Source organism: Miniopterus schreibersii (assembly GCF_964146895.1).
Source record: "Miniopterus schreibersii genome assembly, chromosome: 16".
Lineage (NCBI taxonomy): Eukaryota > Metazoa > Chordata > Mammalia > Chiroptera > Miniopteridae > Miniopterus > Miniopterus schreibersii.
Genome location: NC_138116.1, coordinates 42,970,527 through 42,996,863, shown reverse-complemented (window position 1 = coordinate 42,996,863; position 26,337 = coordinate 42,970,527). Strand labels below are relative to the sequence as shown.

Genomic DNA, 26,337 nt, shown 5'->3' with positions numbered 1-26,337 from the left:
ATCCTGAAATCTCTGAGTGATGGTAATGAAGGAAACACAGGCATTGTGATAAGCCGGGTGAGTGATTAACAGCTACTCACTCTAGGGTCAAGTGGAACTGCAAAAGGAACAAATTAGGCTCTGATCCGACATGTTCTCAAAACTATTCTGACTTGGAATCTCTTAAGATCCTCAAGGTCGTAGAAAAATACCATCATCATCTCTTTTGGGTCAGTTGACAATATAAATTATTAATGATGTCCGTACCTAAAAAAAAATTCAGCAGAACACTGTTAAGCAGAACATTGTTTTTTTCACTCACATTAAAATGTGTAGGATGTATTTATAATAAAGTGAAACGAACTTTCCAAGTAATAGGAATCTGATCACTAAACCTGATCTAAAATTTATTTTGAGGACCTCAAGTATACAAGAGAGGAGTGGTAACAGGAGGGAAGGCTAACTTCAGACAAACAGGAGTTTATGGCCTGTCTTTATCGCTGCTTTAACTACGTGGGCAAAGTACGGAACCGGTGTTCTTTACCTAGAAACAGATTAGACACCATGCTACAGGGTGATGTGAAGGTCTTGATCACACATATGAAACACTTCATTACAAAGAAAGCAGTCAGTGGTTAGCATAGACCTGTTTTCTTTGACTCTAAAGTTTAGAGGCTTGAGTACTTTTGTTAAAAAGTTGAGGTCTACTTAAAAGTCTGTAAAGTGCTGATTTTTACCATCCTGAGAGACATCTACTTCTCCCCTTTGTAATCAGTGGCATTCTCCCCAAACTGCTTAGTATCAGTATGCTAGAGAAGGATGCCTAAGTTGTATGAAAAAAAATCATAAAAATTAAAAAAGCAATTATTAATGAAGGCTAGCACTGACCCTCTAGTACCATAAGCAGTTTAAAATTCATTCTCACATTATTTGCTCCTTGAGAGTCAGTGAAGTGAAACATTCAACAGTGAACCCTTGCCCACAGGGAGTCAAAGTCAGAGGAAGCACTGGCACAGAGAGGAGAGCTCAGGATACACAGCACAAAGCAGCCTAAAACCAAGGTTCTACACAAATCATCTCTTCCAACTCAGCCAGTAATACACATCAAACTAGATAAAAGTGTAAGTTTTTCCTTTGAAACCTGAGACAGCAAGAGCCTTAAATCACAATCTACTGCACCTATGGGCTGGGCAGTCAAATTTATTTCAAAAGGAAAGCTTTGTTGTACTGCATCAGATGCAGAACAAAAGAACACTCGGGCGCGGTTAAATGACCAGTGTGCGCAACAGTGAGGCATGCCTCACATAAGCCTTTTAAAATGGTAAAAACTGAAGTATAACATACCCATGCAGTAATATTTTTTTAAGTGCTGCTAATTAAAAAAAATTTTTAAGCCTGCATTGGAAATTTACAATATGGCAGAATTTTGTTTCTTCTACCCTTTGACCTTAACACGTTAATGTACAGATTTCATGTGTTAAAAATCTAAACATTTCCACAAGCTTTTAAATATCACCTGGGAACCTGAATTTAGAGGAAACAAAATAGGATAAAAGTACAATGCCCGTGACAGCCAACACTATGTACTGGGCTGTATGAGGTTGTTTAGAAGGCAAGGGTTAAAAAGATGAGATTTTTTAAAATTACCCCGAAGTTGATGCTCTGATTTGAACACAAGTACACCAGATACTACAGTAAGGGGAAACACTGCAAAAAGGTCATCTATTTACAGAAGAGTGATTTAAAGACATTATGGTTTTCTTTACAGATGTAAGAACAAGAATTGTCCGCTTTTAAAAAATTCTACATTTCGACCTTCCACTATTATAATCCAATGAACTGCCTGTATCACAGGCAGTTTTCCTCCCCCATCATTTCTTCATCATCCGTGGTCCAGGCTCTCCTGAAAAGTCTCTGGGCATAAATTATGGGAAGGCAGGTTTTTGACCTGCAATTGAAAATAAAACCACCCAAAACTAGAGATCTGTCCTCCACACCCTGTCCCCATCCAGATGCCTTTTCTGTGCAGTTCAGTCATCACTGTCCGACAGCGTCTCATACTGTGCTGAGAGCAGCGGGGCCGGCTCTCGCTCCCAGATCCTGTTCTGCTGGTGAGGAGCTGCTTGGTTCACAGAAGAGGGGGCGCATGCAATCGGGGTTGGTGGTGTGCTGCTGAGCATCCGCATAGTCAGAGGGTTATAAGGAAACTGAGTTGAGCCTGGCAAAATAAAAATTAGGTTTTCATTGTCCTGAGCATAGTTGCTGTTTCACCCAACTTATACATGATGGAGGACAGGGTTATATTAAAATGATCTTGTAAAAACTAAGCAAAATGAAACAACACAGAAGGGCCAAGGTTTGGCCACTTAGATTGTAGCCAGTGATAACGCGGCAGTCTAGAAAGGACAAGTAACATGAATATGCACATGAGGTGAGGGTTGCTGAGCCCAGAAATGAAAGCTCAGGCCTGGATGTTTAGTTGTTAAGTCTCTAACTAGGTGTTTTCATAGAGAATTCAAGTAGAACTAGAAGATATTAAACTCTAACCAAAATAGTCTGGTTACACCAAGAACTTCCTGACTCTTGAAGATAAAGTCAGGGATACAGTTCTCATAGGATGAGGGGAGAAGTACCCAGGAATTTCAGCAGGTCAGGGGGCAGCAGGATGCATGTCATCCGCTGGATCCCACTGGGCAGATGTATACATGTACAAGATTTAGAAGAGGGATACACAAACCTAATGATAGCACTGCTACCTTTTGTCAATTTCTAGGTTATTTTACTCTCCCCAGAAAGCCTCCTACAGCTTAAGAAACTCTATCAGAAAACATACCATCTTATTAAGTAGTTTCATGAATGGTTTAATAATTCCTTCCCTAAGAGAGATTCGAGACCAAACAATCATTGACCTAGGCAAGTTTCCAAACTAGTACATAACCACTTCACATGTGGTGTGAGAATTTTAGAAACCAAAGAGCCTTAAACTATCCTGATCTAATAACTGTATGAAATCTATATGCCTTAAGGGGAGGGCACATTTCCTAGTTTCCCATTGACATCTGTATATTTAACCCCCAAGGAAAGTATGGCTTATACTTCTCTGAAAACTTAAAACCACAGCAAACATCGCAATTAGAAGAAAAAAAAGGTAAGAAAAGTCTGTACCTTTTAAAGACACCATTATTACGGTCATTATGTTTTTAAAAAAACAGCTTACAAAGTGGAAAGCATTAATAGATATGCTAGAGAACTGTTTTTCATCTGTCTGTATGGACACAGTGAGCCTAAGGGGAGAGAGTGGCTTTTTAAACTGTCCCATTTCTGACTTTGAGATCTTAGTGTTCCCTACGAACCTCTCTAAGAGTGTCTGTGAAAGGCAGCAGGTGGGGCTGCCATGGGAGGGGCACTTTACATGTAGGTAGAGTTCCTGAAGAACTGAAAACACAGACTCACTTGCTTTGCAAACACCAGCATAATACAGAAGGGCCTGGAATGGGTATTTTTTCACCACTCTTCCTTTGTTCATGGTAATCAGACCCTGCATTCTTAAAATTTTTAAGGTTATATGTATTCAATTTCTATTCTGGAAAACAAGCCTATTGATGGAAATACAGTTTCACAAGCAAACTTTCTTATTTTAAAAGTACAATTAAAGCATTAATATAAACCAAGACTCATCTTCTAGTAGCAAGTTCCTCACCTGTTGAAGAGGGCCTATCTTCCCAGGCCCACCCTGGCGTCTGCCTGTGGTAATCCCCTTCTGAATGAACAGAGGAAACTGAAGAGGGACGTTCAGTTCCTAAATAGCCTTGCCCAGGGATAGGAGATTTAGACTTCCTGCTATTTGACTTGCTGATCAGTTTTGGTTTGCAAACTCCTCCTAAAAGTGAAAGAAATTAATTGTTGATATATAGTAATTGTGTTCTCAACTTAAAAACCTACCAAGCCCTGACCGGGTGCTCGGTTGGAGTGGTGTCCTGTGCACCTAAGGTGAAGGTTTGATTTCTAATCAGGGTGTATACCCAGGTTGAATGTTCCATCCCCACAGCTGGGGTGCATGTGGGAGACAAGTGATCGGTGTTTCTCTCTTACATCAATGTTTCTCTCTCTCCCTCCCTCCATTCCCTTCCTCTCTCTCTAAAATCAATAAAACATATCCTTGGGTAAGGATTAATTCTGACCAAAAAACCCACACAAAACAAATCCCCGACCAAAATGCTGATGACTATGTAATGTTAAGAGAAAAGCTGAATGAGTAGCATGAAGAACCCAGATCCTAGTATCCAGTGGTAAAAATATCTAAATTACGGCAACGTTAACAAAAAAGGGTATGTCCTTATGCCATAAACTTAAAAACATGTAACCAAAGAACTAAAATTTGTGGAACATCATTTCCTTCCTGGCTTTGGAGCACAGAAAATGCTAAGGAAATTAAAGCAGGTTGACAAAACTCTTAAATCCTGACTACCCCTCCCCCACCAACTTAGAAGCACACAGAAGAGTTATTACACCATGGCCGGGAGACATGTCAAAGGAACAAGACTGCAGAACAGAGCCCTTCATGGCACACTGGACCTCAGCAGAAATTCACAGTAGTGGGATGCCCCAACTGGGCTCCAAAATAAAACATTAAAAAGATCTCAGAAGAGATCAGAGCCTTGGTCATCAGCAATCTTCCTCGGCCCAGCAGAACAATTTCATCCTGCCCCATGCCCTTCAACATACAGAAAAAAAGTGGGAAGAAAGCAACTTCTACACTATCTTATCTCCTTGAGGATAAGAGAGTATAACAGAACAAAGGGGGAAAGGTGTTTCTATAGTGAAGAGAAACTTCAAAATATTCGAAGCAAATTTACAAAAGAAACTCAAAGAATAGATAAACCAAGAATGGGGTGAAAAGGCAGGAAACAAAATACACAAGGATCATAATAGACAACGAAAAGGGAATTATTAGGAAAAACTTGAGATACAGAAAAAACAACAGAAAGATCAAGATAACTAAAGTAATTAGAAGGTAACAGCTATGGAAGACAAAGATGATCCAGCAAAAACAGAACTGTTTCTGGAATGGAAAGCCTAACAGACAGAAAATAACTAAGAGGAACACTTAACAAACATTTCCCTGAGTATAAAAATCTACCTGAAAATGCAAACGCCCTCCTGTAATCAGGAAAATCTATAAATGAAGAATACTAACACATGCTGATAATTTATTGAAACTGAGGAAAAAGGGATTCTTCAGGCAGACAAATTGTCACCTGCCAAGGGGAGGGGGTGGGGGGAACATCTGGCTTTATTTCTTCTGTAACGATGAATGCCAGAAAAAAGTGTAAGTCTACAGGATGTTTGGAGAAAAGTATGTGTTAAGAATATTGTAACCTGCCAAGCTGTCATGTCAAACATAAAGACGACAAAAAGAAACGCTCCAGCATGAAATTTCTTGGAATACAGCACCCTCTCTGAGAACATGGATTGTGAAAACCTCCTCCAGAAGAAATGCCATAATAAAAAGATGATACAACCAGGATAATTATAATTGTGTAACAGTCACCAATAGTATAATCTTAAAATACACACACGCTAAAATCAAGGAAAATCAAGTCAGAGCAAGAAGGGGAGACAAAGCTCATCTTTCAGAGCAAGAAGTGAATCCATATTGTCCTAAAATTAATACACGTAGGTAAAAACAATAAATAAAAACCTCTAATCTCTTTCTTAACCTTAGCGAGACTTTCCCTTGACAATAACAGGAAAATAAACCTGAACTAAACCCGAAATAATGCTGACCTTCAGGTAGTTTTTTACGCATAAGAGAAATTCTCAAAAGAGTAAGAAAAAAGGCTATAAATAAGCATTACAAGCTTAGTTTTGTGTGTGTGCGCGCGTGTGCTTGCTTTAAACAGGATGTACACAATGGTCTCATTCTTTACTTACCCTTTTATGTATGTCTGTCCCATGACATATCTGGAATGACGCTCAGACCTCAAACAAGAACATTAGCTTTCTGGGTAATGTGATCTCTAAAGGGTTTTTTCCCTTTTTTCTATGGTATAAAATTCTTTTATACTGAACCTATCATTTTTATTACAATAGTAAGTCACTTTTATTCAAAAGCAGAATATGAAATTGCATGTGTGTTACAATTATATATAATGTGTGCACACAGATGAGGAGTAGATGCAGACAAAAATAATAACAGCTTGCTGCAGGGTAACATTCTGGGAAAAATTTTGCCCTTATTTCTGTTTATGTGACTAAAATGAGCAATATAAAAAAATTTTTTTAAGTAAACCCCTCTGAGTTTATTATGAACACATAAATGAAATCTCTTAGTGATGCTTTAGAACTTAGGGAATAAATTGGCTTTTCCTTGGGAAAGAAACAGAAGGGCACTAAAATGCAAACCTTACCGGAATGAGGTGATGGGTCCCCTTCTTCTCTCCGTGTCTCCCCACTGGTCACAACTGAGGTGCTGGCACCACCAGGCACCACTCCAATAGGCTGGGACATGACAACACCATGATCCTCAACCTTGTCATCAAAGCTTCCCATGAGAGCCTTCCTGATAATGTCTTCGAGACCGAGATTACTGGCAGGATCAGCAAAAGAATGGCCTCTAGAACTAACTGAGCCTGAAAGAGACACCCACAATATTTCTGCTTATTTCTTAGAGTTCAATCAGGAAACAAATGAACAAACTACATACAGTCCTCCTGTTCACTGAATACACACAGTTCTTGGCAGTTTCCAAAAGCACTACTAAGAGCCCAACACAAAGGCCATCTAAATCCACCGATAACGCAAAGAAATTTGTTTTCTTTGCTAAATGAATCAGTTACGCACTTGTATTCGAGTTACTAAAACAGTTTTCTTTTTCCCGTTTCCTACTGTCAGCGTTGTTCAATAGTTTTGGTTCTCTCCGTTCATTTATCTTTTCAACATGTATTTATTGAATCTAAATTCACTGTTGCTACTATCTCCTTAATTATGAGCTTTTAATTATTTTTGTATATTGGAGTAATCCCCTAGTATGCAGTCAGTACTCAATACATATTTGTTGGATTGACTGCTACCATACCAATTTCATATTGCAAATAATCTTACCTGAGGTAGTGACTGCTGGCAGATTAAAGATCTCAGTTCCTGGCTGAGCAGCTGCTGTATTTAAATAAACATTCAAGTTAAGTGAGATGTTAATCAGGTAAAAAAAAAGTCTCAAAAAAAAATTCCTACAATAAAATTAACCATTTTCTTTTCCAGGATCTCAACCTTATATTTCACCCATTAATATAAACTGAAAGAATATTTTTTTTTTAAAGAAAGGACACCAGGAAATAAAACTTTGGGTGAGGTAGGAAAATCAAACAGGACTAATACAACACAAAGGAAGGAAAGAAACTTTGCACTGCTGGAAAAATACAAATAGGAAAAAGGTGCTCTCAGAAGAGGAATCCAGACTTGCTGGAGGAGAAAGCTTGGGCTTGCAGCCAACTCCTGCCAATTCCAACAGGTTTTGAGGCAGCCTGAGATTAGATCCAGGGGGAAAAGCTTCATGAGTAATATGAAAACGACCTTGAGTTTCCCTACCATGGTTAGTTGAAAACTTTGTACATTACCAGGATGAGACAAACATTCTGCCTCATTTTTTTCATTCCTAACTGTACAATCTCTGATTTGTATAGCTTGAATGACAATAGCTGGGACAACCTGGGAACTACCTATAAAGCACTATGCCAGAAACGGAGTTTGGGAACATAATAAATGGTGTTTTTCCATCATATCTTCCAACTTTATGGAGACAATTTGAAAAAGAAAGAGGATTGTGAGAAGTAGGTGGCTAAACAAATGATGTCCCAAAGAATATGTTTTGGATGGGACCATAGAAGGATGGGTTCTTGCCTAGGGATGAAACCTATCTGTGAAGATGGGGTGTGTGTGTGTGTGTGTGTGTGTGTGTGTGTGTGCCAGGTAACACTCAACCTAAATAAAATGATACACAGAGCCTTGTAGTTATTACAAAAATTTGTGGAATAGGACTCATTTTACAAATATTTATTGAGCAATTATTTGGTTGGATAATAAAATCACCTTATTGATCAAAAAAGGTCAGGTGAAAAAGATTTTATGTATTACAGCCAATGATAATGCTGCAAGATACTGGACTTAAAAGGCACGTCTTTTACCTATGGAGCTTGCAGCTCAGTGTGGTATTGCAGCCATCAAATCAGAATCACTTGGGTAGCTTAGTAAAAGTACCAATTCCCAAGGTTCCTGGGGCCTGTTAGTCACATATTTAAGCACTCAGGTGATGTGATCAGTATTAAAATTTGGGGACCTCTGGTTTAAAACTGCTGATGCTTTCTCAGCTATACTTCCTGGTGAGGACCGAATGTGTCCTGGAGTCCCATGAGGCCCATGCTTCCTTGGTACCAGTGATTTTCAACTGGTGTGCTGCTGCAAGAATGTTTAAAACATGCAGTACCTTGACTATACAGTCAGGGGCACTGACCTCTTTTCCCTTAGGTTGGCAAATAAAAAAATGACAAGGGTCAACACAACAGCCGTCAGGTGTGAGTGAATCAAAATTATACATTTTTTTTGGTCAGATTGGCAAAAATATATATATATTTTTTGGTATGCAGCAGAATTTTAATAATTAGTTTATGTGTGCCATGAGATGAAAAAGGCTGAAAGTCACTGCTTAATACAATTCCTTAATTGTCCCTTTCCACAATCAAAATGAGTTCTTCCAATAAAAAACAAAACCCAAATTTAGGCAATTTTGTTAGTACTGGCCTTAAGACATTAATACGTTTTGTCTTCCGTTCAAGTTAGATACTCATTTCATTCTACATTTTCAGTGAGTAGAGACCATCTGTCATTCCAAAAGCACCCAACATCGTAGCCTGCTCAATAAGTAATTGTTAAATTAATGAATGAGAGAGCTACTCCTAAGGATAACGGAAAAAAGTAAGGGGAGAAAACTATAAAGTGAGCTTCTTAATTCATTTGTGGCTTTTTTCCTGTCAATTCTTTTCCCACTGAAATGGCAACACAAAGACTAGAGAATATGCTTGCAAACCATACACAAGTGAAACGCAGCTTAGCAACAGGCTGTGCTAACCCTGTATGTCTGGGCTCAAGAGAATCTGAAAACGAGAGCACTGTATTTTTGCTGGTGACATTTGAGGAGCTGAAAATAACAGATGAAACCATTGAAGACTGGAGACAGATAAATGTAATAATGATACTATTTTTAAAAAAGGAGAAGGAAAGATATCTGTAAAGCCTGGTAGCAATTCTGGTCAACATTCTAAAATATTTATCTTTTAGATGATTTGTTGCCACTTAAGATAATCTGGTAATTAAGAGCTAAGGTAAGTTCACCAGTAATAAGTGACACATTCAACCTTTATTAATCACCAAGTGTCACAGATGCAAACACATCCACCTGGCAGTTTACAGTTCACAGCCCACAATTTCCCATCTTTTGACAGAGTCAGGAGACTAGAGCCTAGATCACAGAAGTAGAGGAGGAGACTGGTATACCCAGATTTCTGCACAGCATCCAAAAAGTCTCTATCAGTGGATATAGTTGAGGAAAAGATGGATGAGTAAGACTGGGCAGTAATATAGGGAGTGTGCTAAATAACACAGTATGATAAGATCCTGATGACCAACCCAAAGGAAAGGTGTGGGTGCCACAGAGCTTTACCCTAGTAGACGTTTACCAACAGTCTGGATCATGATGCCACAAGGACAGAACTGAGTTGGAACCACAACCCCATTAGTTACTATGTAACTTGCACCAGTTATTAGATCGGAGTCTCAGTTTTCTCAACTACAAAATGGAGATAATTATATGTAGCATGTACGGTTGTGAGGATGAAGTTAGTATGTATACATATATACCGCGTACACACATGCTTACATACATGCTTACTGTGCCAAGCGCACAGTAAGTGCTCTGTCTAGAACTCTTTTTGCCATTGTTGATGTGATTGTATTTCTAGATAGTGGTTTTAACAGATCTGCAGATGCTGCTGAATGGACTATAGGGTAGAAAAAATGAGAACGACGAAAGCACAGGTTGCCTCATCCTGTACTGGGAGCCAGTTAACTACACAAGCACAGCAAGGGGCAGGTATGGATCAAGAGCAGCACATCAAGAGACCTTGATATTTATATTGATACTAAGTGCACTATAACTTAACAGAACACAGGTTGCTAAATAACCCTAATACAATCTTAGACTCCCTTCATAATGATGACTCTAACCCACTGAAAAGCTAAGCTAGGTAGGATGTTTTAGGGGAGAGACACTGAGATGGCACGAATGCTCAGAGCCAGGCCGTGTGAGGAACTGGGGATATGGACAGAGATAAGAAGACTCAAAGGAAATGACCTGTCTCTAAGTAGCTGAAGAGATGTCATGTAGAAACCAGTGGGTAAGAAACTATGGCGCGCTAACCCAGCCCCACACAAGAAAAAAATTTCCTAGGCCTAGCATTTATTCAAAGAGAAAATGGACAGCTTCAGAAAATAGCAAGTTCTTGCTCCCTAACAGAAAATCTCATGTAATGGCAGACATCTGAGAAGGAACTTTAGGATCAGGTACAGTTAGGAGCCTATAAAAGCCTTTAAACACAAGGATTACAGAAGAGGCAACATTGGAGATATCATTAATGCAAGTTTTATTTGAGGTTTATAAAAGAAATCCCACTTACCCATATCAGAGTCACCTCCACCAGAGGAGTTCAACTTACGAAAAATCTCCTGCTTCTTTGACTTAACCATGGGTGATGTGTTTTCAAGCTTGGTGAAGAATGAAGGCAGGTAGCTGATACTCCCTGGTGAGCGGGAGTCATTCCTGTTGGGAACACAGTGATGTCTGTTGTCATCATGAACTCCTAACTTGGGGGACTTCCTTTCAATGATAATAACAGTCGTAGAGTATTTACGAAAACTACTACCTCCCCATCTTGTGTGGTTACAATCCTAAGGAGCAATACGTGACCATAAGCCAGTTAGTACGTCATATTGAGGACGCAGTCAAATACTTTAGCACTCAACGGTGGAGTCACAAAATGAGGACTGGAATGGAGATGGTCTAGAACAAGGATTCTTAACGAAGAATTCGCAGCAAGTGCATTAACAGAAAGACAGAAACAGCTCATGACGCTATACAAACAGCACAAACACTGATATATTTAGGTTATCATGTGAACTGTAAACTATTTTACTAGCAGAATTGCTTTGAAGAATAATAAAATGATAATGAAGAGCACACTTGCTTATAAAATAGCAAGAGTTCAACAACTGGACTTGAACAGAATAACTACAATGTAGAAGTTGTTAAAATCATTTCAAAGCCTCCTGCCAGATGAGCTAAGTTTTCTGTGAAGGGTTTCATGTAACACGTTTCTTCTAACAGCTCAAGACTATCAGGATATAACCGGAGCCAGAGGCAATAACAGAGAACACATGGAAAGCTGGAGGTAACAGTCTGGTCATGGGACTTTCATCTTTCAAACAAGAGAACATGTCTGAAGCTACTATTTGCCAAGAAAGATGAGTAAGGTGATAGAAAAGTGAATAGAAATGTCCCGAAAAATATCCAAACTTAGGAGACAACATAAATGCATAATTACAGCTAACATTCCCTCTTCAAAAATGGATTTCCTTCCTCTCTGAAAGGTACCGACATCTATCTGACTGCTGGGGAATACACAGAGTTAAGTACACATCTTACAACACACTGAAGATGCACTAGCGGCCTGCACTGAGATGACCTGGGTTTAACCCGGGCTCTCCTCTTACCTAATGTGACCGTGGGCGGGCCACATTTTCACCTCTAAGAGCATAGGGGAGGGTGTTCCACACCAAGAGACAGCATGAGTGGACTAAAAGCAATTCAGGGAACAGGTAGCTCGGTATGGACAAGAATGAAGTGTACTGGTGAAGTGGCAGGAAATGAGATGCCTGGTCATAAAGGAACCCAAGTGCCATGCTAATGACTTAGTGCTTAACTGAATTTTAGACAAATCACTCTGGCGGAAGTGGACTGGAGAGGGGCCAAATCAAAGACATCTAATTCAAATGGGAATTCTCGTAAGTCACAGGGTTGGGTTACAGTTAGAAGTAGGTAAGAAGAAATAATGTAAAGCCGTTTGGCACAGGTGCTCATTGTTAATGTCCCTTCCACATACAGTCCCTTGGTACCTGGTAAGCACTCAAATGGTGGTTAACAACCCCCCAACCAGTGGGGCACTCCTCACCTCTGCTCCGCAGGCTCTGCTCCTCGCTGAGATAGTAGCAGCACGCTGTCCTGTTTCTCATGCACAACTGGAACCTGGGGTGGGGAGATGGGTTCGTAGGGCTCTGAAGAGACATGACTCCTCTCTGGGGATTTTCCAGGCCTAATATTGTAACATATAAAGTATTAGATTGTGCTCCTAGGGCTCACCTACAGCTTACCCTAAACAGAAACTGGTTAACTCATTACTTCATTCAGCATAAAAGGAACAAAAGTTGCCAGTTTATATCAGAAAAGAAGTTTCCTCAGGTATTCACTACATACATGGTTATCAAAAAGTCTTTTACTGCTGTTTACCCACGCCTGCCGGCCGGGTGTGGGAGTCACATCACCAACAGCACAAGGGACAGACAGCAGCCGAGACTCTGTGGGAGGTCACTCTGCTTCAGCATCAGACCCCACCCGTCCCACCTAGGCCAGCTCCTCATGGGTTTACTGCTGATTTTGTCATGACTTTCCATTAAATTAAAAGATAAATGACTTGAGCACTACACTGAAACCTAAGGAGTTTGTCTAGTAAGTCAAGATAGGCTCCAGCTATACCATTTTAGGGCTGAGCAGTCCTCCGCAATTTAATGTTCCTCCTTTGGATACCATGTTGGTAGGGATAATGTCAGATCAACACACTGTTTAGACCAAAAAAAGGCTTTGGCTTAGTGGCTATTCATATTAAGAGATACCTGTGACTTTTAACATCTGCTTTTATTACTATTATAGTTAAGTATATATATTTATATATATAAAAATATATATAACATATATATTGGGATTTCCTCTCCCAATCAGCCCTACCCAATTCTTAGAGGTGGCAGTTTTTGACCACTTTTCTTTTAGTTCTTTGGTTGTTACCTCTAAAACTAAATAATCTTATACCTTACTTGATTTATTAAACTTGAAACAGTATCAGCTGCCTTCCATGAAACATGAAGAACTCGACTACCTTTTCCATGTTGTTGCCCATTTTATTTTAAACTGTAAAACCAAGTATTTGATTAATGAGAGAAATACAACAATCTTCATTCAAATGCACAGCTGTGGTGATGTAGAAATTTTCCTTTCATAAATGCCATCAACTGCTCAAAATATGCTACATAATACTTTGCATCAGGAATGAACCATGATTCTGCTACAAATAAGCTTTCAGCTTTCCTTTGATAACTGAATTTCTTTTCTTTCTGGTTTAAAGAAAATAGACCTGTTTTCATTTAATCTTTAACATCACCCAGCTTCTTGACATGATTGTGTCTGAGATATGCTTCAGAATAATCTAGTTTGAGGATGGGCAAGTGGGGATAAAAATAAAAAACTGGTCCTATACTGATGATTACTGAAGCTGGGCAGTGAATACATACAAGCATATTATATTATTCTCTCTATTTTTGTATGTTTGAAAATACCACAATAAAGTTTTTTGGTTTTTTTTTTTTTAAATGAAGACCATTCAGCTTCTTAAATTATTCTTACTTCTTTATGTTCTTTGCTAACCTGAGGGTTTGGCAGGCTGGAGAGCACCTCTGCTACAAACCGCTGTTTCTCATGCTCTGAATTATGCTTCTACTGCTCTGGTTCATCAGTCCCCTGTGTATCTTCCAGATATTTGCCAATATCTTTGACCTGCTAATATCCCAGTCTTGTTCTCAGCATTTTTATGAATTTTATGAATGTTCATGCTACTTTACTATAATTTAAGATGTGCCAATGCTTAGTCTACCTACCACCTTGAACCAAAAACCTGCCTCCATTTTAAAAACACCCAAGTGCAGGACATTATCCCAAGATGTGGCTGCTGCCTGACCTGAAAGCTGGACTGGAGCCAGAAGGGGGAAATGGCTTCCTGAAAACCCCCCTTTAGAGACTGTCTGATTGTAATCGATATTCATTCCTACATAAACCAGTACCCTTCCCCTGCCTCCTACTATGTGCTGGTTCCTGGAACAGGCCAGGGCCCTGACCTGGTCAAGCACGTAAAGTGACGTCCCGGACCTGGATGCAGTCATGCACTAGTACCTGCGACTGTTCCCCTTGGCCCCTCTACCCTATGCAATTCTCGGCAGGTTTCCACTTCATCTTGCAGCTGCCTATGTCTGTAAGTATCCCTTAAACTGCGGTGGCAAGGTTTTCCTCGGGCTGTCCCGTCCCTGCCCTTCAGTCCCAGGACCCTTCCCTGAGTCTGCGTGTACTAATGATTGGTGAGCCAATCAGGAGACCAAAGTGGGCCTTGGGAAAGGAATCTGCAGGGGAAATCCCAGGTTGGCCATCTACTTCTGTGTGGTCTACCACGGAGTACATGGCACCCTGAAAATGCTGGCTGGTCTCATGCATTTGTTTGAAAACTAGGCATTCCACACTACAGCAAGGAAGTGCATGGTCAGTGCTGTAGGCTGGCCCCTTGTTGACCACCCACACCCAGCTAGAGGCAGAACCAGGGTTATGAAATGGGAGGCAGATCTAAAGTAAGCTGACCAGTCCTGAGAGCACATCCGAAGTTGTGGGAATGACTGAGAACTTGGACAGAGGGAAATAAAGGGTGGGAATAAAGGCAGCAGAGAAGCAGCCTGTGAGGATAACCCAAAAGCAACTGTGGCATGATCTGGATGCCACAGACACTTCGAAAGGAAAGGGTGTCAGCCTAATGTTGTACTAGTGGGATACGGAAAGTTTTAAAACCAGAACAGTTCCCCCTAATGCCCTTGGCTCTCCCAGTGGATACAGGAAAAGATTCAGGGGAGCCCTCTGGGATTTCATCCTACTCTGGTTGGGTGCCGCCTCCACCCCCCGTATAGGATGAGGGCCAAGATGTCCTCAGGTGAAGGTCATAGGGGCAGTCAGAGGCCTCATGTGGAACTCACTATCCACTGGTCCTCCAGAAATAAACAGAGGGTAACAGCTCTGGCTGACACACTGAATGTACCAAAATATGATAATTTTCAGAAACTGTGTGGCTCCCTCAGTGGTATAGATAGCTACGGAGGCCAGACTGTAACGGTCAGAAAGTCCCCCATGCTCTGCAAAGTAGGTGCTCCCACCTCCAGAAGTATTGAGGTCTTCATCTCCCCAATCCCCAAAACATACTGGGAATTAATACCTTAATCTTGCAAAGCCAGGCTTTACAAACTTCTATGAGGGAACTGCGCCTTCAAGTACAAGTAATCAAATCAGTGCTAAGAGGCAATGTCAACTGGGAGCCAGATAGTTTACCACCACTGCAGAATCACTGGGAGGGCTTTGTGTGCCTTGTGCACACGGTGCCTTTAACAGCCCAATGTGGCCAGTAAAAAGCCTGATGGCTCTTGAAGAACGGACAGTAGGTTATAGAGAGCTAAATAAGGTCATGTCCCCTATTCAAGTGGCTGAGCCTAATATTGCCACTATGTTAGATAATTTGGCTAGTCACAGAAACCTGGCCAATGTCTTTTTTAGCATACCTCTGGCTTTTAGGTCCCAAGATCAATTTGCCTTTCCTGGGAGGGTTAAAAATAGACTTTTCCAGAGCTTCCTCAAGGCTATCTACATAGCCCTACCATATGCCATGGAATGGTGACCACAGTTTGTCACTGTTTTCTTTCCCAACCTCAGTGAAATGGGCCCATCACACTGATGACATTAATGTTAATCTGTGAAGATTTGCCTCTGCTGCAGAAAACGCTGTGGGCTTTACTGGACCACCTGAAACAGAGATGATGGGCAGTGAATCCACAGAAAATTCAAGGTCCAGGCACCATAATAAAGTTACTGGGAGTTGTATGGTCGAGTAAGATCCACACTGTCCCTGAGGCCAGCAGAGATCAAGTACAAACCTACCACACACCAAAAAATGTGAGAGATACATACAGGCTTTTGTAAGGATTCTGGGGTACCAGTGAACATTCATACTCCATTTAGTGCAATGCCTTGGCCCAGACTTCTGCTCTACATAAACGAACGACTACCTACAGCAGAGTCAGCTGTCCAATGGCCCTGTCTTTAGAATGCAACCACTACTAGGCCCACTGAATATACAGACCCTCCAAATGCCCCATGTTGGCCCCTGCAACCTGTAAAACAGGAACAGGGGAAATCTCAGCTGGAGCCTAAATAGGAACAGGAACAAACCACAGTAGCCAAGTGGGCTAGGGTAAGAGCTGCCTGGTTAGTAATCACACATGAACCCTGGCTGCTAATCCTATGCACTGACAGTTGAGCTGTTTTAAAAGGACTGAATCTATGGCTTGGACAATGGGAAAAGGAGGGGTTGATGATTATGAACAAACCTTTATGGGGGCAAGAGATGTGGAAAAACATTTGGGCTCACCTACAAGAGCCTGAGACAGATCTCACTGTCTTCCATGTCCCTGCTTATAGGGTATCCACACCCCCAGGTAACCAGGAAGCAGATGTCTTGGCAAAAATATATGCTTAGCAACTGACCTGTCAGTTGACATGGCAGGCCTGGTACACCAAAGGAATGGGTACTGTAGTGCTTGAATAGTATGGCACATATTTAAGGAGGCAGGGCTGCCTTTAAAATAGTTGTCTAGCCCTGGCCGGTGTGGCTCAGTGGTTAGAGTGTCAGCCTGCACACCTAAGGATCACGGGTTTGATTCCCCGTCAAGGACACGTACCTGGGTTGCAGGTTCACTCCCTGCTGGGCGTATGCAGGAGGCAACCAGTCGATGTCTCTCTCTCTCACAATGATGTTTCTCTTTCTCTCCCTCCACCCTCCCACTCTCTCTGAAAAGCAATGGAAAAAATACCCTCAGGTGAGAATTAACAACAACAAAAGAATACAGTGATCTGGTTGATGCAGTTGTGTCCTACCCTGTCTGTTCCAACAACACCCTGGACAACAACCACGAGAATCTGAGGCCATCCAACGAAGCCCCCAATGGGTAAGGGACTGGCAAATTGACTACACAGGCCCTCTCCCCTTGAGGCTCTGGTGTGTGTCCACACTGGCTCTGGTTTAACTCAGGCTTTCCCATGTGAGTGAGCTAATCAAGCTGCCACTGTAAAGGGATTAGAAAAGTTAAATACTATGTATGGGTACCCCCATGGAATAGATAGTGATCAGGGGTCACCTTTCAACGGGCATGATGTATAGGAATGGGCACAAGAACACAGTATTAAATGTAAATTCTACCTCCCATAAAATCCACAGGCAGCCAGGCAAGTGAAATGAAAAAGACGATGTCCTTAAACAACAGATAATGTAAGTAATTGGTAACCTACTTTGGCTGGGTGGACAAAGATAAGGACCTTCTCAGGCATTAACACATTTAAATGACCAACCTGTGGGGCCTGTTGCCCCATATGCCAGATTAGGAACTCAGATTGAGACACCCAATACAGTACAGCTGTGAAAAACAAAGGACACGCCCTGGCTGGTTTTGCTCAGTGGTTAGAGCATCAGACCTCAGACTGAAGGGTCCTGGGTTCGATTCTGGCCAAGGGCACGTACCTGGATTGCAGGCTCGATCTCTGGCTCTGGTCGGCACACGTTTGGGAGGCAAACAGTTGATGTGTGTGTGTGCCTGTCTGTCTGTGTCCCCCCCCCCCCCCCCTGCTTCCACTCTCTCTGAAAAGAAATGGAAAAAATATCCTCGGGTGAGGATTAAAAACAAAACAAACCAAACACAGGCAGCAATAGTCTGGATGCTTGCACTGGATCAGCAGCTATGACACTGAGCCCCACTGTCCCAGGGAAAGGGACCGTTCACTGGAATCTGCAATGGGATGTCCCACTGAAGTGAACTGGTCACTTCATGCCCATTGGTGGGGAAAAACCCCTCAACCTCTGGTGGGGTCCTGTTATTCTAATGCAATCAGAACCCATGGAAACACGTGATACATGGACTGAGACATGCACCATTAAAACGGGAGAAAGCAGGGGTCCTGGTCTGGCACATTCCCCCTCCTATTCACCTCTTTACACCAGAGAACACCTCCCCATGCCAGAGAGCACCACCTCCCCTGGCCAATATGTAGAGTTTACATAGCCTGGCCAGGTTCCCAGGGCTGCGGCCACATTAACATCTAAGATCAAGATCATGCTACAAGTATAATGCTCAAAGAAGATGACCTCCCAATTCAAATCCCTACCAAATAGCTGTCTTTCTGATCTTACACTTCTGCTATTCGTGTGGCAACAAGTTATGGGGGGGGCACTGGTGACCATTTTGTTTTTAATACCAGACGAGTCTGCCAATATTTCTTCTTTACTAGTACCTATATAAAAAACCAAGTGAACACTTTAAGTGACCTACTCCCAAGCCTAGGAGACCTATTAACACACTGGTTTGGATCTTGAGGGCATGGTGGAAAAAATTGTTACTGATATTTCTTTTGTCTTTTTTCCTGTATGTGCCTATACTGTTGCTATGGGCTATGTCTCCAATGCATCCAATTGGCAACCAAGCAAGCTACCTCCATGCTAACGAAGCCCCTGGCTGACCACTCAGGGTACATCACGGAGGAGGGGAGCATGTGAGATTATAAGAGGCAGTTGCAAACAGTGGAGTGTGGAGAGACTACTCTAAGGCATGACCTGCTGCCTGACCTGTGAGCTGGACCCAAGACAGAGGGGGAAATGCTTCCCTCAAACCTCCAATGGAAACTGTCTGCTCATAATCAATGTTTGTTCTGACATAAACCAGTGCCCCTCCTTTGCCTCCTACAACATGCTGGGTCCTGGAACAGGACATTGTCCTGACCTGGTCAAGCATGCAATGTCCCACAGGACTCATGTGACTAATCCCCCCCTTCATCCTATGTAATTCTCAGGGACCTGCCAAGCAGTACAAGAATCCATTTCACCTTGCAGATGCCCAACACATGCTTTGTAAGTTTCCCTTAATAAACTACTAATTACCAGACTGGAGTGGTCAGCAACTTTCTTCAGTCTTTTCCTGTCCTCTGCTTACAGAGGTAGATTTTCAGTGACAGTACCTTTCTCTTGGTCTGCATGTACTAACAACATTGGGCAAGAAGATATGCTCTTTACCAGCTGGCCCTGTCATATCAAATGTGTTCTCTCTCATGGTGCCTCTATCGGCCTCACTTTCAGTATTCAATGCCAGCTTCCTAAACATATGTTGCGGCTAACCCAATAGAAATCAGAGAGAGGAAAATACTTTTATGGTTCTGAAGGGTCACTTGAGTGTCCCTACACTACTACCAAACTACACATTCTTCATAACTGCCTTTGCAAACCCACAAATAGAATGTAGCAATCAACTTTTGAATACGCATTAAAAAGATACAGTGTCAATTGCCCACACAGTGGACATTCCAAGAATAAATGAGGAAAACTCTCACACTTTCCAAGAAATGAAGGTAAATATAAACTTCAGGGATAAGAAATGAATTCCCTATCTTGTAGATATACTAAAATAGTTTTACTGTTGGGAAATTTCCATATGGTTTGAAATAAAGACCATACCTTCCCCTGGATTTGTCCGCAAGATTTTCTGGAGAGAGCCTTGAACTTGGTCTTTGATGGTGGACAGACTGAGAATGGGCTTCTGGGCTGTAATGATTTGATGTTTTAGTCCTCACAGGTGTAGACACCAAAGCAGACGGTGAATTTTGGAATGTTGAAGCAGAAGGCTGCTGGGGAGGCTGTGAGGAAACTTGATTTCTAGCAAAATCTTGTGTGATAATTTGCTGTGAATGAGAAAAATATTAATTAAACCCATTGAGTACTTGCAAAAAAATGTAGCATGAAAGAACCTAGACATCTTTACTGTGATTCTATGTGAAATGTGCCTTCTGTATATTTAAAAAAAAAAAAAAAAGTTTTTAAGTTAATAAGAATAAAAAACTTACACAGATGTGATCAGCAAGTGTGATCAGTCGGTGGGTCCTGGGCACGTGCCCCTCAGCCTGTGAAGCAGGGGGTAGCTGCTGTTGTGGAGATGGTGATTCCTGCTGTGGTCGGTAGTGATGTAATGGTCCTTCGTACTGTCTGGTGGCTTCAGCTGATAGAGGAAAAATAAATGTTTTACTCCTTATCAAAGATTAAACACAACTCAGAACACATAAAGGGATGTAGAACATATCTCTAAACAGAATTCGTATCAAGTTTTAAAGAAAAATATTTACTGAATAAAGAAATTAGAGGACTAATATAAAATAAAAATTAAAATCGTGAGTAAAACAAAATAACTATTTTCTATGTCATTAATATATCAGCAAATGATAGCTTACAAACAGTTTTTCATTAATGCAGATTACGCTAAAGCAAAACTAATAGAACAAGTTATTTCTTACCATGCTCTGGACAGATTAATTAGAAGCAAATGATAAATGCAAATATGAAAACATGTAAACTGGTGGCTAAAAAAGACATACTTTCTGCTTGATTTGCCTTAACAACCTCTGGTTGATAGGCCTGTAGTTTCTCCTGAGGCGGTGCAGGTGAATTGGCAGGACTTATCACCTCAATAGCATCGCTAGGTGTTTCATACCGGTGAGAAGATACTTTAAGAAAAGAAAAAAATCTTATTTTAAAACTAATCCTATAAAAATTTTCAAAAGTCCAAGTTCTTCAAACCTATTTGTATTTTTTAATTCTCAGAAATGTTCCATGGCACCCAGGTTAATGATAAAAAATAATGAGCTCAATGGACCACAGGTGCTTCCTCAGTGTTCCTAATCTTGGTAGGAATTTTGGGCTCTAAGACCTTTAGGTGAGGGAGAATAAAGAACAGATTTGTGACATTCTCCTGGGAGCTGGAAAAGAAAATCACCAGGAAACAAACACTCATCAGAACAAATTTAACAAATGAAAGAGTAGATCTCAACAGTTCATTGTTTCCAATAACTTCAATTCTGTGGGACGGTCAGCTCTTAGAAAAATTTTGAGGCTACAAAGCTGCTTCATTACCATGATGATTTTAAAGTTATAGATTAAGTAACATGATATGATTATTTTATCAAATCACTGTAGTACTGTTAACAGAAATTACTCCAAACAATTTTTTAGCACCATGTCACATTGTGAAGATGAACAGAAATGGTAGGGAAAGTCTGAAGGGAAGCAAATTCCCACATCCAAGGGCTCCTCTGAGATGTGGTTCCTAAAGAAACTGGGGGTCTATGCAGTAGGGGTCCAGGCAGCTTTTCAAGTCCTGCCATGGCCTCAGAACTCAGAATGGGGGAGAGGCAGATGTGACCTTCTACTCAGGACCTTCTGACTTTAGAGTGCTCTCTGCATCTGCATGCTGTACCAAGGAATCTGAGAAAACTATCAGAGGCCCAAAGGCTGTATGACCCTGGCTTGATCAGCAAGTGTGTTCAGTCAATGGGTTGTGCACACAGGTACAGAGGATGGGAATGAACTCTACTACCAGGCCACCTCCTGTTCTTCTAGTACTCAAATGCACAGTCCTTTCCTCCTACCCTTCCCAGGCCAGGGAAGTTATAGTTACCTAAGTTCTAGTATGCTCAGGAGGACAGAAACTTGATAATTGGGATGAAAATTATCTTTGGAGAACTAAAATAAATCACTATATTCAAAGTAATTCATACTACTTTGCGACTTTCATATCCACTGGTACATATCACAGTGCTCATGTGCCCAACATCCTAACCCTACTTACCACATCGACTAGAGAGGCAATAGAAAAATCTGACGCTAAGCTGTGCTCACACTGCTCATAAAGTCTTAGGGTAAGGCGAAGGCTCTGTGCTTCACCTTAAGGGGGAGCGAGGCTCTGAAGAGAAAAACTGAAAATCACAGTGAATAACTATAAACAGCTTGTGGGCTTCAGAAAGTAATTTACCTAATGATAAAAAACAAAAACAAAACAAAACAAAGCAAAAAAAGACCACACTCAGAAACATAAACACCCAGAAAAGCCGCCAGACTTTCTATTTTCAGACTTTCTGAAAGTTAAACTCCTGGAGCGAGGTTTGGTTTGTGATGCAAACTGAAAAGAAGTTACCATGATTAGAGAACTGTGCACTACGGCATTCAATAAGCCACAGGCTGGGTCACCACGTACGCTGTTGACGTCCCTCCAAAGGGCCTACTCATATAACTACAGTTCTTCCTCAGCTAGCAATTTCGGCATGCATAATATCTATTTTGTGGATTTTCATAATCCCAGGCTAATGGAAGTCTTTTGTCTACACAACAACTACCAACCTACCCCCATCTCTCCAAAAACCTCAGAATGGGGGAGATATTTACCCAAACTAATCATAATCAGGCATAGAGGTAAAAATAATCACACACTGCATGCTGGTGCACCAGAAATCATTTTTTTTTTCTTCATTATCTCCAACTCTACTCAATTTCATTAATGAAAATAACAGAGAGATGGCTATATATGGTTAAATTACTTCAAATATTAACAGATGTTAGTGTGAATACCTGCTTGTTCCTTCAGGAATTCTATACAGAATTTAGGCAATAGTTAAAAATAAATTTAAAGTAACTTTTCTAGCATTTTACTGTAGATTTGTGAATTCTTACAGACCTACAGGGTAGACATCAAAGTGACTGGACATCATCAAAATTCAATTTGCAGCCTACCAATGATCCACAATAAGGTGGTTTTCCTTTTAACAGGCTTTGGGGTATTGGCCTAAATACTGAACCATATCCCAGAAAACACTGCTTGAGAAATTAGGCCTCAGTAGCACAGAACTTAATGATACATCTATCACCTTTCAGATGCCTGAAAATGTCAGTAAGCTCTGCCCTCTACCTATCTACTTTCCAATTTTAATAAAGAGCACAATTTTCTCATGCAAAATAACTTGAAAGGTATACGTAAGAGATGCTGATATTTAAATAATCATAAAAACAGCAGAAGAGACATTGTTGCACTACTAACCCACAAAACCTTTCTATTACATTTACTATCAAGATTAGGATTTTCATGTTGCTCTGCTTTGCCTAAAGAATAAAGGAATCTTTACTCAGATAGCACATTGCGAAACTCAGGTTGAGATACATACAGCTACTAGAAGAGTCTGAACTTTGGGAGCCACGTTCCCTTGCATCCTTGTCCGAGGCAATTTGCCGGGTGATGATCACGTCTATGAAGTTAGCTGCAGTAATGGTAGTCTTCCCTCGGGTCCTTAGCTCTTCCTCATATCTGGATTTTGGAGGAGGCCCTTTATCTTTCCCAGCCTCAGAATAAACTACTGAAGAATGAGGCTGGGGCTTGCCACTTGGAAAGGCTGAGGAAGTGTACAGACACTGAACAGGTCTCTTCTCCACCTCCAGGGTTTTCTGCTCTAGCTGCTGCTGTTCACTAACTGCTGCTGACCTGCTTCTCAAATTTTCTTCTAACCTGGCAGCTTCATGCTTACTCTCTTTTGTTTTGGAAACATCCATCTGGGGGGCAGAAGCTGCAGCATCCACAAGAGCAGCCAGGGCATCTGCAGCAGTGTTGTAACGGGAGGCTGGCAGGCCTTGGCTTATTGAAGGGCCCCCAGCAGGCAGTGGCCTGTAAATAAAACCAAATCACAACTGTAAAGGGGAGACTCTGTACTGGGGGGGGGGGGGGGGGGTGAAAGGACAAACTGCAACAACAACAAATGTTTAGTGGGTAGTAAATCGTTACTAAAATTACTGCAATGACAAACTAAAAAGTGTGTATGCAAGAAACTGGTGTTTTTTTTTGTTTTGTTTTTGGTCAAAATGTATACAACAGACTTACATGATTCGTAGCTGAGCACTTGGATCCAAAGGTGTAATTACACTGGTTCCATTGGTTCCCTGAAAAACACTGGGTCTTTGCTGCAACATAGTCTCCTGAGCTCTCACTGAAGGGGATGGGGAGCGAACATATCCATGGCTGCCAGGCCGGCTGGGCTGTTCTGAGCCTGCAGGGGACAAAAAAAAATCCCAAATCATAAGGAAGAAGTGACAGACAGCAACAGCTAGGGATAGTTAATTTCATAATTCCTAAATAGGTAAAAGGAAAATGAGATCAAAAAATTGATCTCCCACTTTCTGGACTTTGTAGAAATATGTTCTGTAAGAGTTTATTAATGAAGGTGTAAGAAAACCACACTAGTAACTTGAAACAAAAACATCAGCTACCATTTACTGTCATTGCCATTTGTGACAAGTTTCTATCTTGATTCCAGAGAAAAGCAAAAATAACACTAATAATTAAGTACTAATACAAATCAGGTAAGTTCATCTTTCAGCTTCCTCAAACTCTGATGTTTATCATTTCCAAAATTAATACAAATCAGGTAAGTTCATCTTTCAGCTTCCTCAAACTCTGATGTTTATCATTTCCAAAATTAAACTTGGTACAACTTTCTAAGAATCACAATGAAAATAACATACTGCTGCTACCCCAGGCTTTGCGGCTGCTTCATTCACCTAGTTCTTCCTGCTCCACTCCTTTACTGCCCTCCACAGGTACCTGTTTCTCTCAGCAAAACCTCTGCCTTTTTTTTTTTTTTTAAATCATCATCCAAGGATATGTTTTTACTATTCTTTTTAAGAGAGAGAGGAAGGGAGAGAGAAAGAGAGACACATCAGTTGGTTGCCTTCCTGTAAGTGCCCTGACTTGGGATCACACCCGCAACCTTTTGGATTATGGAATGAAGTTCCAACCGAGCCACCGGACAGAGCAGCAAGCCCTCTTTTGACATGAAATCATTTACAGTGTCATTCCCTAATGTGCAACTCCACAAACTACACTTCTTCAATATTTGAGACTTTTTTTGTTCACTTAACCTTAGCTGTCCCATCATAAAGCCACGACTTGAACCTGGTCAATACTACTTTACTCAGGAGATCTCAAATTCCCTCTCTAATCACTTTCTTTTCTACCTCTTCTCGTCTTACACCCTCACTCAGACTAACGTGCTCTTTGCCTTCGTAAGACCTAGCAGTTTTAGCGTACACCCCTATGCTCACAGCAGGTAGGGCGGCCTTTTCGGCAACTTTATCCCTTCTGACCATACGTGAGCTTATATAATTGTTTCTATAGGGTATATTCCTAGGAGTGGAATTGCTATTTAAGTTTTTATATCTCTGAAAAGGCTCTTCCCATCTGCACTGCCACTGACAATGTATGAGAATCGGCGTTTCTTCAGACACTCCAACACAGAGCATTTTGTAACTTGTTAAATGTGATGAAGAAAAATGGTATTTTATTGTGTTAAATCTGCATGTTATTCATCAGTGGGACCACAGATATTTTTTAAATGTAGTTCCTACTGGAGTTATATATCACTTGTACTTGGCTTTCTATAATAAAATCAACTTCCATGGTTGTGACAATCAACATATAATCAATTGTATACAGCTACCTACAATTCACTAAACATTTCCTATTGTTAGACACGTAGTGATTTTTTTATTACAAGTAGACAATAGGTTACATCTAAATTTAGGCCTTACAGTCACTGAATTGTTTAAGGCAAATCCTCAGCAATAAGAGTACTAGGTCAAATATGATGGCGAGCTTTCAGCCTCCTCTATAGTGCCATCACTTTGATCTCAAAGGGCTTGGCTCCTATGACCTCATAAATGTGATAACCTCCTTGCACTGCACCCTTTGGTTCTGCACCAACCTCGCTGGCCACATCACTGGCTCCTTTTGCCTCCACCTATAAAATCCCACCCAGTAACATCTAAGGGTTGACCTGTTCCTCTCTATATAGGCTTGCCCCTCGGGAATCTCAGTCAAGCCAGCGTTAACTCTTGCAGATGACTCCTAAGTCACAATCTCCAAGTTTTGTCTTTTCTCCTAAGTGCCAGATCTATATATCTGACAATATGAACACAGTGAATGATTTGATTTCACTGACGGAAACAAGTATACCATGGATAAGAACAAATGTTGCAAAGACAGATTAAGTGCGCCTAAAATAAAAATTACTTTCTTTGCTTTCATGAACCCTGGTCTATCTTAAGTCCTGTTTCCCACCTCCTCCTCACTCCCCATATCTGGTTATTGTCCTTTTGATTCACCTTAATCATAATCTTCCTAGCAGTTCCTTTCTGGCCACTCCCAGTGTAGCTTAGGCCATAATTAAACACACAGGAACTACTGATGTAGTCTGTCTTCCTGCCACCAGCCATG

The 26,337-nt window shown here is 41.1% G+C and overlaps 1 protein-coding gene across 24 annotated transcripts in view; it reads right to left on the bottom strand.

The window, feature by feature from the left end:
* Positions 1-1,137: 1,137 nt before the first annotated feature.
* The window catches only part of NCOR1 (nuclear receptor corepressor 1), a gene marked incomplete at its 3' end in the record, with an annotated part of 194,618 nt that continues 169,418 nt past the window's right edge, over positions 1,138-26,337 (bottom strand). For 17 of the 24 annotated variants that reach the window (XM_081161018.1, XM_081161020.1, XM_081161022.1 and 14 more), the window contains 11 exons: positions 23,947-24,112; positions 23,240-23,733; positions 20,624-20,752; positions 20,099-20,250; positions 19,713-19,936; positions 12,258-12,398; positions 10,707-10,849; positions 7,084-7,137; positions 6,390-6,611; positions 3,680-3,859; positions 1,138-2,197 (listed from right to left, as the gene is read on the bottom strand). In XM_081161018.1, coding sequence (XP_081017144.1) covers positions 2,010-2,197; positions 3,680-3,859; positions 6,390-6,611; positions 7,084-7,137; positions 10,707-10,849; positions 12,258-12,398; positions 19,713-19,936; positions 20,099-20,250; positions 20,624-20,752; positions 23,240-23,733; positions 23,947-24,112 — 2,093 coding nt within the window. The remainder of the gene's footprint in view (positions 2,198-3,679; positions 3,860-6,389; positions 6,612-7,083; positions 7,138-10,706; positions 10,850-12,257; positions 12,399-19,712; positions 19,937-20,098; positions 20,251-20,623; positions 20,753-23,239; positions 23,734-23,946; positions 24,113-26,337) is intronic. The other 7 variants (XM_081161013.1, XM_081161009.1, XM_081161010.1 and 4 more) reach the window with 5 other exon arrangements.